Genomic DNA, 17,784 nt, shown 5'->3' with positions numbered 1-17,784 from the left:
AAATATAGACAAGAAGCACTAATTTCTAAGAAATGGAAGTTAGTCCTGCTTCTGGCAGGATTTCCTTTTTTCTTTCCCATGCTTCCAAATTTGTAGAAGGTTACTAGGCTGGGGACTAAGCCACTTTTGTGTTGGCTTGTGGGTTGCTGAATCAGGCTACCGTGTTTTCCCTTTGTGCGACATAGTACTGTGTTCATTTTTAAAATTTTCGTAAACATCAATCTGGTTGCTTCTTGAAGCCACCTATGATACAGGCTAAACAGGTAGAATTATTTTTATTTATACATAGGACACTGACACGGAGGGACTTGATAGGGGTGGGGGTAAAAACTCAAAGTCATTGACAGAGCTGGGACTACAGCCCTTTCAACTCCCCACTCCGTGATCTTTTCTGCTCAGTCACACCTGGGCACCACGGGCAGATACATGATCTCTATCCTAAGTAAGAGGGCCACATTTACACAGTACGGGTAAGGCCTTCCTGAAGAAGGAGATGAAATACCCACTCTGTCTCTTTTCCATTCAGTGGGCTTGCTGGAGACCAAAAAAAAAATGATCATAAGAATCACACAGGTAACCCCAGCACTTTCCTTCTTTTTTGAACAGAGTGTGCAGAATGATTCCCAAGCAATCGCTGAAGTTCTCAACCAGCTTAAAGATATGCTGGCTAACTTCAGAGGCTCAGAAAAATACTGCTATTTACAGAATGAGGTATTTGGACTGTTCCAGAAACTGGAAAACATCAACGGTGTTACAGATGGCTACTTAAATAGGTAAACACGACCGAATCTCAAGACGTTTTGCTTTCCTCAAGCTTCATTTTGTCAGACTGTGTTGGCTTTCTCTGCTCGACTCACTGCAGCCTTGCCTTCTTCCAGTTTTCTGTGTTCTTACTTACATTCTTCTGAGCTCTTGAGAGAGAGGGGCTCTAGCCTAGGCGTTAACTCCACCGTGGTGAAATCTCACATATCTTACAGCTAAAGGCATATGCTTGTAAGAGCCTGGACTTCGAAATCTTTAGTTAATTCAGAATGGCTGTCTGAATCATGATGCAGGGGTCAGGGGGGTGGATTGGAGTTTGTGGGGTCAGGGATGGGGGGCGGAGTTTATTGCTCCTGCAGCTTGTAAAATAGGCAGAGTAAATTTTTATTGGCTTTAACATTTTTTTGTTAATTGTGGCCAGGGCCAGATGTTCAAAGTCTAATTGTGTCACTGGCGATGCTATTGGCCTCTTTGCTCTTTACAGCTTATGCACAGTGAGAGCTCTGCTCCAGGCTATCCTGCAGACAGAAGACATGTTGAAGGTGTATGAAGCCAGACTCACCGAAGAGGAAACCGTGTACCTGGATCTGGATAAAGTGGAAGCTTACCGCTGTGGACTGAAGGTAACCGGAAGTTGTATTCAGTCATCACAGTGCCCCGGCTTATGGGAAATAATGCAGGGCTGTTCAGTCCCCAATCCTGAGGCTTTAGTAAATTTTTGTGAGTTTGAAGGATTACTGGATTTCATTGGTCGCACATGGTTGATGGCTGTCGTTATCTCTAGGACATTGTTTTCTAGAGGGTGCTAGCAGGAACTATATGCAAAGCTGATTTGTAATGAGATTAGTTTGAGGAATGCAGAGTTGAATATAATTAAACTGGATTCTTTACTACAGGACTTCTCTTCCTCTTCAGTACATTCTTATGCATTATAATTATTCAGGAATGGAATAGAGTATGGTATTTAGCATTTCTCAAACAAACTTACAAGTTGCATCTTTTATTAATGTGGTAGCCTAAGGAACTAGATTATGGACGTAAATATTGGAAATGCAATCAGTAGATATATTTTCCTGGATTGATTATTACAAGAGATTAATCTGTACTTTTTGTTTCTTGTGACAGAAAATAAAGAATGACTTGAACTTGAAGAAGTCACTGTTGGCCACCATGAAGACGGAGCTGCAGAAAGCCCAGCAGATCCACTCCCAGACTTCACAGCAGTATCCTCTCTATGACCTGGATCTGGGCAAATTCAGTGACAAAGTCACACAGCTGACAGACCGCTGGCAAAAAATAGATAAACAGATAGACTACAGGTGTGCCAACCTTTTCCCTTACTTTCTTCCCATTTGGTTGTTCCAGGATAATGTTACTATAAAAGTAGTGGTTTGGTTTAGAGTGTAAGTTAGGCATAAGAGGTGCTTTGTTCACGGACTGCCTGGAGGTAGCTTTGTTGGAAATGGGAAGTGGGTACGTCACAATAGATGAGCTGCTTAAACTAACCTGTACCAGGTGCTCCCCAGGCTCTTAGGAAAAAGTGGAAGCCATTGATCAGGCTCTTTTGGGGCCCTCTAGAAAGACTTGTTAGTACTGTTGGAGAGAGTAGATGCTTTGAGTGAGTGTTCTTCTGAAATTTAAGAAAATTAAATACTATACAAAAGAAATAAGTGCCTTATTCCAAATGAGAGTTTAAAAGCATCCTGAATTTTTATGTAATTCCTTTTACTACTTTTATCAAACATCTTTATTGATTAAAAAAAAATTCCAAACATCTTTATTGGTAATTAACTCATATGTCATATAATTTATCCATTGAAAGTGTATAGTCCAATGGATTTTATTTTAGTGTATCAGAAAGGTGTAACCATCACCAGAATCTATGTCTACAACATTTTCTTTATCCTAAAAAAGTGCCCCATCCTCACTAGCAGTCACTCCCCATTAACTCCCAACCCTTTGCCCCAAGCAACCACCAGTCTTCCCTCTGTCTCTGTAGGTTTGTCTATTTCAGACTTTTCGTATGAATGGAATCAAACAATATGGAATCCTTTGTCACTTTTTCCCACCCAGTACAATGTTTTCAAGGTTCCTCCATGGTGTAGCATGTGTCAGTAGTTAATTCCTTTTTATGACTGAATGATACTCTATCATATGGCTATACTACATTTCCTTTATTCCTTCATCTATTGATGATTCTTGGCCATCATGAAAGATGTCACTGGGAACATTCATATATAACTTTTTTTTTAAGATTTTATTTATTTATTCATGAGAGACACAGAGAGGGAGGCAGAGACATAGGCGGCGGTAGGAGAAGCAGTGGGACTTGATCCTGGGACTCTGGGATCATACCCTGTGCTGAAGGCAGACACTCAACCACTGAGCCACCCAGCCATCCCCAAATATAACTTTTCGTACGGATGTGTGTTTTCAGTTCTCCTGAGTGTGCAGCAAGTGGAATTACTGGGTGATACCATGTAATAACTGTTTCATACTTTCAGGAATGATAGCATTGCTTTAGTAATTTTATCATATCTGTTTTCTCCAGATTGTGGGACCTGGAGAAACAAATCAAGCAACTGAGGAATTACCGCGATAACTATCAGGCTTTCTGCAAGTGGCTCTACGATGCCAAACGCCGCCAGGATTCCTTAGAATCCATGAAGTTTGGTGACTCTAACACGGTCATGCGATTTTTAAATGAGCAGAAGGTACAACCCAATTTGTCATTCCCTTAGATAACACTGGGTGTAAGCTGTATTTTCCTCTGGTTTTCATAGCAGTGCCTAGGTTCAAAATGATATTTAATATTACTAGTTCATTTTGTGAATGCTTGCATAGAGCCCCAAGGGGAAAAAAAAAAACAATTGTTATATTTACAAAAAAATCATTTAAGAATGTAGAAATAATGTAACATTGTGGTAAAGAGCATAGATTAGAAAGTTTCCTTTTAGAGAAAAATTGAAGAGCGTGCTTCTTTTTTGAATAGAAAACACGCTCATCTCCTAAGATTTAACTGTGAGAATGTGAGGTTACTGAATGTAGTAATAGACTGAGGAAAAACAGTTATTCAACAATGAAATAACATTTATGTAAAATTATTTTTCCACTTTGGTGTTTATAAATATTTTATTTTCTGTGTAGAACTTGCACAATGAAATATGTGGCAAGCGAGATAAATCAGAAGAAGTACAAAAAATTGCTGAACTTTGTGCAAATTCGATTAAGGTATGTTGGTTTCACAAAGAATGTTGGGATTTCGTCAAGAATAATATTGACTGTGCTTGCTTCGGCAGCACATATACTGAAATTAGAATGATACAGAGAGGGATGCCTGGATGGCTCAGCAGTTGAGCATCTGCCTTCGGCTTGGGTGTGATCCTGGGCTCCCTGCTTGGAGCCTGCTTCTCCCTCTGCCTGTCTCTCTCTGTGTCTCTTATGAATAAATAAACAAAATCTTTAAAAAATAAAAGAAAAACAAAGTATGATACAGAGAATACTAGCACGGTTCTTACATAAAGATGCCATGCAAATTAGTGAAATGTACCATTATATTAAAACATATAATATTAAGTGCATTATTTTTATGATTTACTTTAAAGAGCATAAACCTCTGTATTTTAGAGGGGTTTTTTGTTTGTTTTAGAGAGAGCACTGGTGTGCATGTGTGTGAGCAGGGCGTAGGGCAGAGGGCAAGGAAAATATCTCAAGCTGACTCCACACTGAGCACGAAGCCCAATGTGGGGCTCAGTCTCATGACCCCCAGATCATGACCTGAGCCAAAAATCAAGAGTTTGAGTGCTTAACTGACTGAGCCACCAAGGCTTCCCAATGACTATAAACTTCTTGAGGATAGCAATTATGGCTTTTATGTCTTCTCTCCTGAACAAACTGTAAAAAGTTTGTTATGCATTTACTTGAATTCATTGCACATTGGCAGTTATCTGTGGGAATGGGCTGGTCTTCATTCTTTACACTGATAGTATGTGCAAAAATCTTCATTTAGTGTATAAAGATGTACTACTTAGTGTACTAATGTGATATTAGCTACTTGGACACTATCAGTACATGATAGCCTTTGGGGTTGTCATTAGAAATACAGCTAGATGGGACGCCGGGGTGGCTCAGCAGTTTAGCACCTGCCTTAGGCCCAGGGCATAATTCTGGATTCCCAGGATCGAGTCCCACATCAGGCTCCCTACGTGGAGCCTGCTTCTCCCTCTGCCTGTGTCTCTGCCTCTCTCTCTCTGTGTGTCTCATGAATAAATCTTAAAAAAAGAAAAGAAATACAGCTAGATGATTTAAAGCCATGGAATCGTAGCTGTCAAAGACTCTTTCAAGTCTATTAAGTATGTTTATCTTAAGCTTTTTTATTGAGCAGGATTATGAACTCCAGCTGGCATCGTACACCTCAGGACTGGAAACTCTCCTGAACATACCTATCAAGAGAACCATGGTTCAGTCTCCCTCTGGGGTGATTCTGCAAGAGGTAGATATGTCATGACATATTTCTTAATGCCCCTCCTGCATCTTCTCTTTTCTCTGCCTGCTTCCCGTCTTCCCTGCAGACTCTGAATTCACCCCTTAGAGGGTATCCACTCAAAACAGGCTTAATAGCAGGTTATGCTCCCTTATGCATTTTAGGAAATGGTCAGTGGGAGTCTGAATCTATTGTATATATGCTAGAATCTTTGCAGAAACTGGACTGAAATTTGAGATTAATGAGAGAGGCTTTTCAAAAGTGGAAAATGTGTAGTAGGTCTTTAAAAGACAGCTTCTTTCTAAAGGTGTCAGCATTACTTATCTGGTAGCTTAGGAGAAACAACCTAGAGTCATTAGGTTGGAATACACTGTTATCAGCCCTTTGCTTTCTTATACTTCTAGATTTTAGGATTAGCACACATGAATGAAAGGAATTCACTCTTTATAGTTTCAAGTTTAAATTATAATTTTTTTCACTCCTTTTTTGCAAGGCTGCAGATTTGCACGCTCGGTACATAGAACTACTTACAAGGTCTGGAGACTATTATAGATTCTTAAGTGAGATGCTGAAGAGTTTGGAAGATCTGAAGGTAATTTACTTACTTTATTTCCTTGGCAAATCAGAAAAGAAATGCAATAGAACCTTATTATTACTGCCTCATTATAACCTGGATTTAGACATACTCACTGGTACACACTCACTGGTATATAGTTTGTTCACAAGTCATGTGGTAGTTCTGTGATCCGGGATACTGCTCTGATTGGAGTTAAGTAATATTTATAAAATTCTAGCTCCTTTACCTTATGAAAAAAACTAATTTCATTTACTGTTTGGTCAAGGAATGTGCTTTATTTGTTTGGATGTTAAATTAAGGAAGAATACATCCTGGACTGGTTGGATTTGGATTTTAATTTTAGGTTGAGTAATTATTTATTCCTCATTTCTAATACATGCCTTGAGTTTAGATGGAAACTTTGTATCTTGATACAAAGGAAACATAATTTATGAAACCTCAAGCTTTTCATCTTGGAAGAAATTACCTCGTTTACGGATGAGGCAGGGGAAAACGCAAAGGTTGTACCATGTGCTAAGATCATAACAGTTGATGGAAGAATTATGAAGAGAATACAGATTTTATGAATTTTTGTCTAGTAACTTGTGCCTCGTATCACTCTTTATATGTGTGCTTCTGTGCGTGTGGTGTGTGCATGTGCACGTGCAGGCATGTAGAGAGAACTGAGAGAGCACGTGGTGGTCTGGGAGGGGAGAAGTCCTTTCTTATGGCCTGAGATGTGTTCTTTTCAACACAATTTTTGCTTTCATTTCCGCAGCTGAAAAATACCAAGATTGAAGTTTTGGAAGAGGAGCTCAGACTGGCCCGAGATGCCAACTCTGAAAACTGCAACAAGAACAAATTTCTGGATCAGAACCTACAGAAATACCAGGCAGAATGTTCCCAGTTCAAAGCCAAGCTTGTGAGCCTGGAAGAGCTGAAGAGGCAGGCGGAGCTGGACGGAAAGTCAGCGAAGCAAAACCTGGACAAGTGCTACGGCCAAATAAAGGAACTCAACGAGAAGATCACGAGGCTGACTTACGAGATCGAAGATGAGAAGCGAAGAAGGAAGGCCGTGGAAGACAGGTTTGACCAGCAGAAGAATGACTATGACCAGCTGCAGAAGGCGAGGCAGTGTGAGAAGGAGAGCCTTGGCTGGCAGAAAATGGAGTCTGAGAAAGCCATCAAAGAGAAGGAGTACGAGATAGAAAGGTTGAGGGTTCTTCTGCAGGAGGAGGGCACCCGGAAGAGAGAATATGAAAATGAGCTGGCAAAGGTAAGAAACCACTATAATGAGGAGATGAGTAATTTAAGGAACAAGTATGAAACAGAGATTAACATTACGAAGACCACCATCAAGGAGATATCCATGCAAAAAGAGGACGATTCCAAGAATCTCAGAAACCAGCTTGATCGACTGTCAAGGGAAAATCGAGATCTGAAGGATGAAATTGTCAGGCTCAATGACAGCATCCTGCAGACCACGGAGCAGCGGAGGCGGGCGGAGGAAGATGCCCTGCAGCAGAAAGCATGTGGCTCCGAGATGCTGCAAAAGAAGCAGCATCTGGAGATCGAGCTTAAGCAGGTCATCCAGCAGCGCTCTGAGGACAACGCGAGACACAAGCAGTCCCTGGAGGAGGCTGCAAAGACCATTCAGGACAAAAACAAGGAGATCGAGAGACTCAAAGCTGAGTTTCAGGAGGAGGCCAAGCGCCGCTGGGAATATGAGAATGAACTGGCTAAGGTAAGGAACAATTACGATGAGGAAATCATTAGCTTAAAAAACCAGTTCGAGACGGAGATCAACATCACCAAGACAACCATCCACCAGCTGACCAGGCAGAAGGAGGAGGACACCAGTGGCTACCGAGCCCAGATAGACCACCTCACCCGGGAAAACCGGAGCCTGTCAGAGGAAGTCAAACGGCTGAAGAACACTTTGGCCCAGACCACGGAGAATCTCAGGAGGGTGGAAGAAAACGCCCAGCAGCAAAAGGCCACCGGCACCGAAGTGTCTCAGAGGAAACAGCAGCTGGAGATCGAGCTGCGGCAGGTCACTCAGATGCGCACAGAGGAGAGCATGAGATACAAGCAGTCGCTTGACGACGCTGCCAAGACGATCCAGGACAAGAACAAGGAGATAGAGAGGCTGAAACAATTGATCGAGACGGAAACGAGTGCGCGCAAGTGCCTGGAAGAGGAGAACGCTAAGTTGCAGAGGACGCAGTATGAGCTGCAGAAAGCAAACAACAGCGCCACGGAGACTATAAGCAAACTGAAGGTTCAGGAGCAGGAGCTCACGCGCCTGCGGATCGACTACGAGAGGGTCTCCCAGGAGAGGACGGTGAAGGACCAGGACATTGTGCGATTCCAGAGCTCGCTGAAGGACCTGCAGCTGCAGAAGCAGAAGGTGGAAGAGGAGCTGAACCGGCTGAGGAGGACTGCGTCGGAAGACTCGTCGAAAAGGAAGAAGCTGGAGGACGAGCTGGAAGGCATGAGGAGGTCTCTGAAGGAGCAGGCGATAAAAATCACCAGTCTGACCCAGCAGCTGGAGCAGGCCTCCATCGTCAAGAAACGCAGCGAGGATGATCTCCGGCAGCAGAGGGACGTGCTGGACGGCCACCTGAGGGACAAGCAGAGGACCCAGGAGGAGCTGAGAAGGCTCTCCTCGGAGGTCGAGGCCCTGAGGCGGCAGCTGCTCCAGGAGCAGGAAAATGTCAAGCAGGCTCACCTGCGGAACGAGCATTTCCAGAAGGCGATAGAGGAAAAGAGTAGGAGCTTGAACGAAAGCAAAATCGAGATCGAGAGGCTGCAGTCTCTCACGGAGAACCTGACCAAGGAGCACTTGATGTTGGAGGAAGAGCTTCGGAACCTCAGGCTGGAATACGACGACCTCAGGAGGAGCCGGAGTGAGGCGGATAGCGATAAAAACACAACCATCTCTGAACTCAGGAGCCAGCTGCAGATCAGCAACAACCGGACCCTGGAACTGCAGGGGCTGATTAATGATTTACAGAGAGAGAGGGAAAATTTGAGACAGGAAATTGAGAAATTCCAAAAGCAGGCTTTGGAGGTATTCACAAATATTTGATCACAGCTTCACTGTCTTTCAAATAATTTGCTGCTCTTTCTTCTAGTCTCACCTGTGCTCCTGCTGCTGGGACTGGATGCTCACAGAAAATCTGAGTTTTTTTCTTACTGCTGTGCTAACATCTGTCATAACCCAGGCCGCTGCTTTAAAGTAATTTCAGTGCTGTTTGCCGTTCTGTTCTGTCCCTGCATCGACGTCGATCTGCGTGTAACTTCTGTTTGGCCATGCTTTTCGAACATTAGCACGAGTATGACACCTCGGAGCTTGTCCTCTTGTATGTTCCACTCTATTTTCTAGAAGATAGCTCTTAGTGAGCTATGAACTGCATTTTTAACGAACATTTTTCTAAGTAAAAGCCATATGAAAGGGGCTTTTTCTGCAGTTTTAAAATCACCTTTTTCTTTCTTGCTTACGTGATTTTTCTGCATGCATTTTCCTGCATTAATTATTCTATTCCCTTTTGATCACAACCCTAATATGTTTCTTTTTGTTTGCCTTCTCTTTTTTTAACCCCTAATTTAAAAAAATACCTCTTTTAAGTTCTAATTTGATTTCTATAGACAATATTTGTGTGGGGCTGGGTGTGGGATCCATATACGTCTATGGATTTATTTTGCTTTATTGTACATACTAGTATAGATAGAACAGTGAGATGTAGGTGTAGCAGGTGTGATAACCTAAAACAAAACTCCCTGTATTTTTTCAAACCATAATTATTGTTAGGAATAAGAGAGGTCTACGACTTCTCCTAGTTCCTTAAAAACATAGTATGAAGCCATTTATCAAAGTGGCAGCATATATCTATAGAATTTTTTTCCCATAAAGTAATTAGATAACAAACTAGCAGTGTATCCAGGGAACACAGATGAAGGGCAAATAAATGAATACGTTTTTTTTTTTTTAAATGTGGGGAAAGAAGTTGAATTATGATCGCCATATGATATAATCAAAACATTATTCTTCCCATTTCTTTCTTTTTAAATTCCAGGCATCTAATAGGATTCAGGAATCAAAGAACCAGTGCACTCAGGTGGTGCAGGAAAGAGAGAGCCTCCTGGTGAAAATCAAAGTTCTGGAGCAGGACAAGAGCAGGCTGCAGAGGCTGGAGGATGAGCTCACTCGCCTGAAGGCCACACTAGAGGCCGAAAGCAGGGTGAAACAACGCCTGGAGTGTGAGAAACAGCAAATCCAGAATGACCTCAATCAGTGGAAAACCCAGTATTCCCGCAAGGAAGAGACCATTAGGAAGATCGAGTCGGAAAGAGAGAAGAGTGAGAGAGAGAAGAACAGCTTTAGGAGTGAGATCGAAAGACTGCAGGCAGAGATCAAGAGGATCGAGGAGCGTTACAGGCGCAAGTTGGAGGATTCGACCAGGGAGACGCAGTCGCAGTTGGAAACCGAACGCTCCCGCCTTCAGAGGGAAATCGACAAGCTCAAGCAGCGCCCCTACGGGTCCCATCGGGAGACCCAGACGGAGTACGAGTGGACAGTTGACTCCTCCAAGCTGGTGTTCGATGGGCTGAGGAAGAAGGTGACGGCGATGCAGCTCTATGAGTGCCAGCTGATTGACAAGACAACCTTGGACAAACTGTTGAAAGGGAAAAAATCAGTGGAAGAAGTTGCTTCTGAAATCCAGCCTTTCCTTCGGGGTGCCGGAGCGATCGCCGGAGCCTCTGCCTCCCCTAAGGAAAAGTACTCTCTAGTAGAGGCCAAGAGAAAGAAGTTAATCACCCCGGAGTCCACAGTCATGCTCCTGGAGGCCCAGGCAGCTACAGGCGGTATCATCGACCCCCACAGGAACGAGAAGCTGACTGTTGACAATGCAATCGCTCGGGACCTCATTGACTTCGATGACCGTCAGCAGATATACACAGCAGAGAAAGCGGTCACAGGTTTCGATGATCCGTTTTCGGGCAAGACAGTATCTGTTTCGGAAGCCATCAAGAAAAATTTGATCGACAGAGAAACCGGCATGCGCCTGCTGGAAGCCCAGATTGCCTCAGGGGGTGTAGTGGACCCCGTGAATAGTGTCTTTTTGCCAAAAGATGTAGCACTGGCCCGCGGACTGATTGACAGAGATCTGTATCGGTCCCTGAATGATCCCCGAGATAGTCAGAAAAACTTTGTGGATCCAGTCACCAAAAAGAAAGTCAGTTACATGCAGCTGAGGGAACGGTGTAGAATCGAACCACACACCGGCCTGCTCTTGCTGTCGGTGCAGAAGAGAAGTATGTCCTTCCAAGGAATCAGACAACAGGTGACCGTCTCTGAGCTGGTCGATTCTGGCATATTGAGACCATCCACTGTAAACGAACTGGAATCAGGTCAGATTTCTTATGATGAGGTTGGTGAGAGAATTAAAGACTTCCTTCAGGGTTCAAGTTGCATAGCAGGCATATACAATGAAACCACGAAACAGAAGCTTGGCATTTATGAGGCCATGAAAATTGGCTTGGTCCGACCTGGTACTGCCCTGGAGTTGCTGGAAGCCCAAGCAGCCACTGGCTTTATAGTGGATCCTGTTAGCAACCTGAGGTTGCCGGTGGAGGAAGCCTACAAAAGAGGCCTGGTGGGTATTGAGTTCAAAGAGAAGCTCCTGTCTGCGGAACGAGCTGTCACGGGGTATAACGATCCTGAAACAGGAAACATCATCTCTTTGTTCCAAGCCATGAACAAGGAACTCATCGAAAAGGGCCACGGCATTCGTTTGTTGGAAGCACAGATCGCAACAGGTGGGATCATCGACCCGAAGGAGAGCCATCGGTTGCCAGTTGACATGGCATACAAGAGGGGCTACTTTAATGAGGAGCTCAGTGAAATTCTCTCAGACCCAAGTGATGATACAAAAGGGTTTTTTGACCCCAACACAGAAGAAAATCTGACCTATCTGCAACTAAAAGAAAGATGTATCAAGGATGATGAGACAGGGCTCTGTCTTCTGCCCTTGAAAGAAAAGAAGAAGGAGGTCCAGACATCACAAAAGAATACCCTCAGGAAGCGTAGAGTAGTCATTGTTGACCCAGAAACCAACAAGGAGATGTCTGTTCAGGAGGCCTATAAGAAGGGCCTCATTGATTACGAAACCTTCAAAGAACTGTGTGAGCAGGAGTGTGAGTGGGAAGAAATAACCATCACTGGATCTGACGGCTCCACCAGGGTGGTCCTGGTCGATAGGAAGACAGGCAGTCAGTATGATATTCAAGATGCCATTGACAAGGGCCTCATTGACAGGAAGTTCTTTGATCAGTACCGATCTGGCAGCCTCAGCCTCACTCAGTTTGCTGATATGATCTCCTTGAAAAATGGCATCGGCAACAGCGGTGGCATTGGTGCTAGTAGCATCAGCGATGATGTTTTTAGCAACTCCCGACACGAGTCCCTAAGTAAGATTTCTACCATATCCAGTGTCAGGAACATAACCATCAGGAGTAGCTCTCTGTCTGACCCCCTGGAAGAATTGAGCCCCATTGCCGCCATCTTTGACACAGAAAACTTAGAGAAGATCTCCATTACGGAAGGAATAGAGAGGGGCATTGTCGATAGCATCACCGGTCAGAGGCTCCTGGAGGCTCAGGCCTGCACAGGTGGCATCATCCACCCAACCAGCGGTCAGAAGCTGTCACTTCAGGATGCAGTCTCCCAGGGCCTGATTGACCAAGATATGGCCACCAGGCTGAAGCCCGCTCAGAAAGCCTTCATTGGCTTCGAAGGCGTGAAGGGAAAGAAGAAGATGTCAGCCGCAGAGGCAGTGAAAGAAAAATGGCTCCCCTATGAGGCAGGTCAGCGCTTCCTGGAGTTCCAGTACCTCACTGGGGGCCTTGTTGATCCGGAAGTACATGGGAGGATAAGCACGGAAGAAGCCATCAGGAAGGGGTTCATCGACGGCAGAGCAGCTCAAAGGCTGCAAGACACCAGCACCTATGCCAAAATCCTGACCTGCCCCAAAACCAAATTGAAAATCTCCTATAAGGATGCCATGAATCGCTCCATGGTGGAAGATATCACCGGCCTTCGCCTCCTGGAGGCCGCCTCTGTTTCGTCTAAGGGCTTGCCTAGCCCTTACAACATGTCTTCTGCCCCAGGCTCCCGCTCCGGATCCCGCTCTGGCTCTCGCTCCGGATCCCGCTCCGGCTCTCGCTCTGGTTCCCGCAGTGGGTCCCGGAGAGGAAGCTTTGATGCAACTGGGAATGCCTCCTACTCTTACTCCTACTCCTTTAGCAGTAGCTCTATTGGGCACTAGTGGTCAGTTGTTATTTCCTTGGCTTTGTTTATGTGAATTTTTCACTTTACTAAATACTAACAAAAGGCAAATACTATAGTGCTTGCAGTATAGTGATAGAGCTTTCTATGATTAAGAAGACATAACCCTGGCCGAAATCAAATAGTAAAGGCTCTTCTGGCTTTTTCTCTCCTTAGCTCACCCGGAGTATGTCACGCAGTGGCTGTAGTGTGTATGAAGCGGTAATCAGTTGTAAGGATAGCACAAATTGAATCTGAGTTTGTTCCTTCTGTGTTTCGATTTTTGATCGATTCTTGTACTTCTTTTGGCCTATAATCCAGATTTCTATTCTTGAAGATGAAATTAAGCTGATCATTGATGTTTTAGTCATCATTCTGTGTCTCATCTAAATATTTCCATTTTCTGTATTAGGAGCAAATTCTTCCTCCCATTCTCCCTAGAATACTCCACCCCAAACGTTTTGGAATGAGTCTCCTTTAGTCTTAGATTGTGGATTGTGTAACCCATATACTCTTAAATGCACTTGTTTGGTTTGGTCTTAATTTGACTATATGTGCATGATAGCAGCAATCTTTGCTTTTCTTTGGTCAAAGTTTTCTGTTTATTTTGCTTGTCATTTACTATGTACTTTAAAAAGGTGTCTTTATGAAGTTTGCTATTCTGGCAATAAACTTTTAGACTTTTGAAATTTTTGCGTTTTCATTTCATACTTTTATACACACAAGGTATTTATCAGCATAGTTCTGCTCATTGTAAAAGATGTCCAAAACCTTCTGTTTACCAAGTACCTATTAAGAAAGACCATTAAAAAAAACTATTTTAGTTCTGAATTCTTGCTGGAAGTTGCTCTTTTGTAGTTTCTTTGACATTTCTCAAGTCCCCCTGGTGTGTCAGGTGGAGTTCTCGGAAAGAACCCTGTGTAAAGAAGCCAGGCCATACGTCAATACCCAGTTCTTGTTTATTCTGGTCAATAAGTTCTAAGTAGCATGGGCAAAAGTCACCATAATACCACTAAAAAAATGAAGTGCCTTAGATAGATTCCATTTTGAATATTCTCCAGATACGTGGGGTTTCATTTTGTCCCCTAAGAGGAAAGAATTGTCCTTGAATCTATAAAAATGAATCCTGGTGTGGTTTTGGCTCTTTGTTGAAAGACAATGAGATATAAGCCTGCTCTTTGTATGAAAGAGAAGCTTTTGAAATTCAGACATTTGTCATTAAATCAACATGACCTTTCTGAATACTTATTATGTCTAGTTGTTAGGCTGGGTACTATGAGGATTCGATAGACTTTACCAGCCCCCCCAACTTCAAAACATTTATAGTCTAGGTGGGACAGGAAACACATAAAAAGCAATCAGAGGGGGCAGCCCTGGTGGCTCAGCGGTTTAGCACCGCCTTCGACCCTGGTTGTGATCCTGGAGACCCGGGATTGAGTCCCATGTCGGGCTCCCTGCATGGAGCCTGCCTCTGCCTCTCCCTCTGTGTCTCTGCCTCTCTCTCTCTCTGTGTCTCTCATGAATAAAAAAAAAAAAAAAGCAATCAGAGGGACAACCTTCATATATCAGCAGTATGTATTAATCAAACATTTTATGGTACAGATCAGAAAGTAAGAAAACAAGTGAAATGCTAATGGTGAAGAACAAAAAAGATCATATGTAAGGTAATACTTAAATTATCGGGGGCTTTTTGGACTTCGGACGAAACCAGCATTCATTTCTTGTCTCCCCTCCTTTTCTTCTCCTTTCTCCTCTCCCAATCTGGAGGACTTATAATTAACATCATTCACTAAGTATTGAGTTCTGTGTGCTACACATTGTGCCAGAAGCTATGGATCCCATGGTAGAGACACATGGTACAAAAATAGCCCCCCCCCTCAAAAAAAAAAAATAAAAGGAAGAGAAAAATAAGTGGTAAGCGCTGTGCTGGGCAAAATGAAGAAAGATTTTCGTATTAGAGCTAGGAGACTGTCGGTTAGCTTGGGCTGCCATAAGAAGATGCACAGACCATGTGAGTTAAATTCATGTTTTCATAGTTGCAGAGGCCAAGACCAAGGTAGTCTTAGGTTGGTTGCTAGTGAAAGCACTCTTTTTGGATTGTAGGTAGTAAGGGGTAGGGAAGGAGCTCTGGTGTGTCTTAGAAGGACTTGAATATTATCACACTAGAGCTCCATCTTTATGACCTCATTTAACTTTACCTCCTTATAGTCCCTATCCCCAAATACAGTTATGTTAGGTGTTAGAGCTCCAACATGAATTGGGGTGGGGATGGGGACGACACACAATTCAGCCTATAATAGAATCCTAGAACAGTCAGAAGTCCCTAGAAAAATGGTAATTAAACAGATTAATAAGCATCAATGTAAAGCAGTTCTTCAGGTTGAAAGAATATACCTCCAGGCTGTTGCCAAAGTTGTCATTAAGCTCTGAGGTGAGATGGTCTGTCCCAGAGGACATCCTTGGCTAATTTTGATTTGGTTCACCTACAGCGTGCCTCCACAGAAAAGTTCTATGTATATACATAATACATACATATATATATATATTTAAGGTTATATATTTAAAGATATATATTTAAAGTGTTACATATAAACATATATGTGCATACATATATGTATTATATATGTGTGTGTGTGTGTGTGTATATATATATATAGTTTTTCAATGACTGTCATTACACCTCTAAAAAGTCTCACATTTTCTAGAATGCTGCTGGGCTAGCCATGTAAATACAGTTAAAAAGTAGGGATATTGCAGGCAGAGTAAACTGGAACTCCTCCCTTACCCCACATCTGTTTGCAGCTATTGGCCTATTTCTGTATTTTTGGGTACTGCCTATCTGCCTATTTATACTCACATATATATATATATATATTTTTTTTTTTTTTTTTTTTTGGTGAGAGAATTGTACTAAAATTCCCTCCACAGTTTCTTCTTCTGATAGAGGCAGGCCCAAAGGGAAGCAAAGATTTGGCATGAGGCTTGAAAAAAAGTAAAAATACATAATATAAGAGGGATTAGATTCTGGGAGTTAAAGCCACTTGGGGAAATCAAAAGGGCTGATTCCAGGTCTTGGATAGGAAATGTACAAAGTAAGCTTGGGTTAATCAAAGCAGGGAAAAGGAGGTACTCCAGTACTATTGGGACACATCAAAGAGACACGAAGTGGTTAAAGTGGCTTCCACTGGTCAAATTTGGGACAATTTGAGCATCAGCAAGAATTATGATGGTAATGGAGTATGTGATAATGAATTTAAAACCTTATATTAATAATTTTTAAAATCCCTTGATTCCATAGTGAACAACAAAATCGAGTTATGGTAAGAATGCCAGTTAACAAATATAGAAGCCATGACAGTATGTATTAGAGAATCATTTATAACTCCTAACATAATGACAGATTCACTGAAGGACTGAGTCTGTTGGGGAATAAGACATACGGCCTCAAAGTATCATCCCACAGAGGGAAATGTCTACAATAGAGCGATAAAATCATCTACCTTTACCAAATGATCAAATGTAGCACCACTAATAGAAGGAGAATTTAAGATAGATGTTCTCTGTGAGATGTTATAAAGGGTCACACACATCTCCTTGCAAAAATGCTTGGGAAAAAAACTAATCATAATGGCAAAATAACCTGATAGATCCAGAAAGAGGAACATTTTACAAGACACCTGGCTGCAGCTCCAGACAAAAAAATTCAATGATTTAATTTGAAAAGGAGGATGGGGAGACGTTGTCGGGTTAAAGGCGACAAGAGCCAATTACAGCTCGTGGGGTCGAAAAACTAGTGGAAATGGCTCTGAAAGGAATTTGGGAGGACAACCAGGGACATTTGAATATAAACTGAACATCGGGTGATATTCCGAAATTATTCTCTTAGGTTTGGCCATGTATGGTCGCTATTTAGGACAATGTCCTTATTCTCAAGGCGATGCATACAGACATATTTGGGGGTTGAAGCTGCTGCAACTGACTTTCAAATAATTCTGCAAAAACAAGCACGTGGGGCTGTGTGTGTATGTGGAGAGAGAGAAAACAAATGTTAATGAGCTAGAGGATGGCTGTGCAAACGCTTGTACACTCTAAACTTCTCTGTGGATATAAACCTTTTTTTTTTTTTAAGTTCAGGTTTTTATTGAACATGGTTAAGGAGGTTTAGCAAAAAAAAAAAAAAAGACCAAGTCCACGTCATCATCAGACTCCTCAGATTCTTCCTTCTTTGCTTCCACTTTGTTCCCAGCAGGGGCAGCAGGGGCGGACCGGGCAGGACCTTGGCTGGTGCAGCGCCAGCCGCTGGGGCAGGTCCACCAGCCCCTCCATTGCTTCGAGGCTCCCGATGCCAACAGTGGCCAGCGCCTTCCCAAAGACGCCTGGCCAGGATCGTTCAACATTAAATGAGGGCACTGATCTTCTCCTGCGTGGCCGCCACCTCACAGTCGTGCAAGAGGAGGGCGGAGCAGACGCCGGCAGGCTCCGCGGGGGAGGCCATGGGGCGGGGGAGCGCCCCCGGGAGCTGTTTGTTGCAAGAAGACCTCACCCCAGCGTGGCCTGGCCTCATCGGAAGGACTGAGCATCTCAGCGGCAGCGGAGGGGAGGGCGAATAAACCATTTTTTTTTTTTTTAAAGTTGGGGGCAGCCCGGGTGGCT

At 43.2% G+C, this 17,784-nt stretch overlaps 1 protein-coding gene across 2 annotated transcripts in view; it reads left to right on the top strand.

Annotated features, from left to right (window-relative positions):
- The window catches only part of DSP (desmoplakin), a 45,449-nt gene extending 31,629 nt beyond the window's left edge, over positions 1–13,820 (top strand). Inside the window, exons 16-24 of one of the 2 annotated variants that reach the window (XM_077886213.1) lie at positions 607–773; positions 1,247–1,385; positions 1,888–2,081; positions 3,314–3,476; positions 3,910–3,993; positions 5,147–5,254; positions 5,739–5,837; positions 6,580–8,874; positions 9,881–13,820. In XM_077886213.1, the coding sequence (XP_077742339.1) occupies positions 607–773; positions 1,247–1,385; positions 1,888–2,081; positions 3,314–3,476; positions 3,910–3,993; positions 5,147–5,254; positions 5,739–5,837; positions 6,580–8,874; positions 9,881–13,132 (6,501 nt within the window). In that variant the 3' untranslated portion in view covers positions 13,133–13,820. The remainder of the gene's footprint in view (positions 1–606; positions 774–1,246; positions 1,386–1,887; positions 2,082–3,313; positions 3,477–3,909; positions 3,994–5,146; positions 5,255–5,738; positions 5,838–6,579; positions 8,875–9,880) is intronic. The other variant, XM_077886214.1, reaches the window with a different exon arrangement.
- The last annotated feature ends 3,964 nt before the right edge of the window (positions 13,821–17,784 follow it).

The sequence above is a fragment of the Canis aureus genome, chromosome 37 (genome assembly GCF_053574225.1).
Source record: "Canis aureus isolate CA01 chromosome 37, VMU_Caureus_v.1.0, whole genome shotgun sequence".
Taxonomy (NCBI): Eukaryota; Metazoa; Chordata; class Mammalia; order Carnivora; family Canidae; genus Canis; species Canis aureus.
This window is presented reverse-complemented; position numbering and strand designations above follow the sequence as displayed.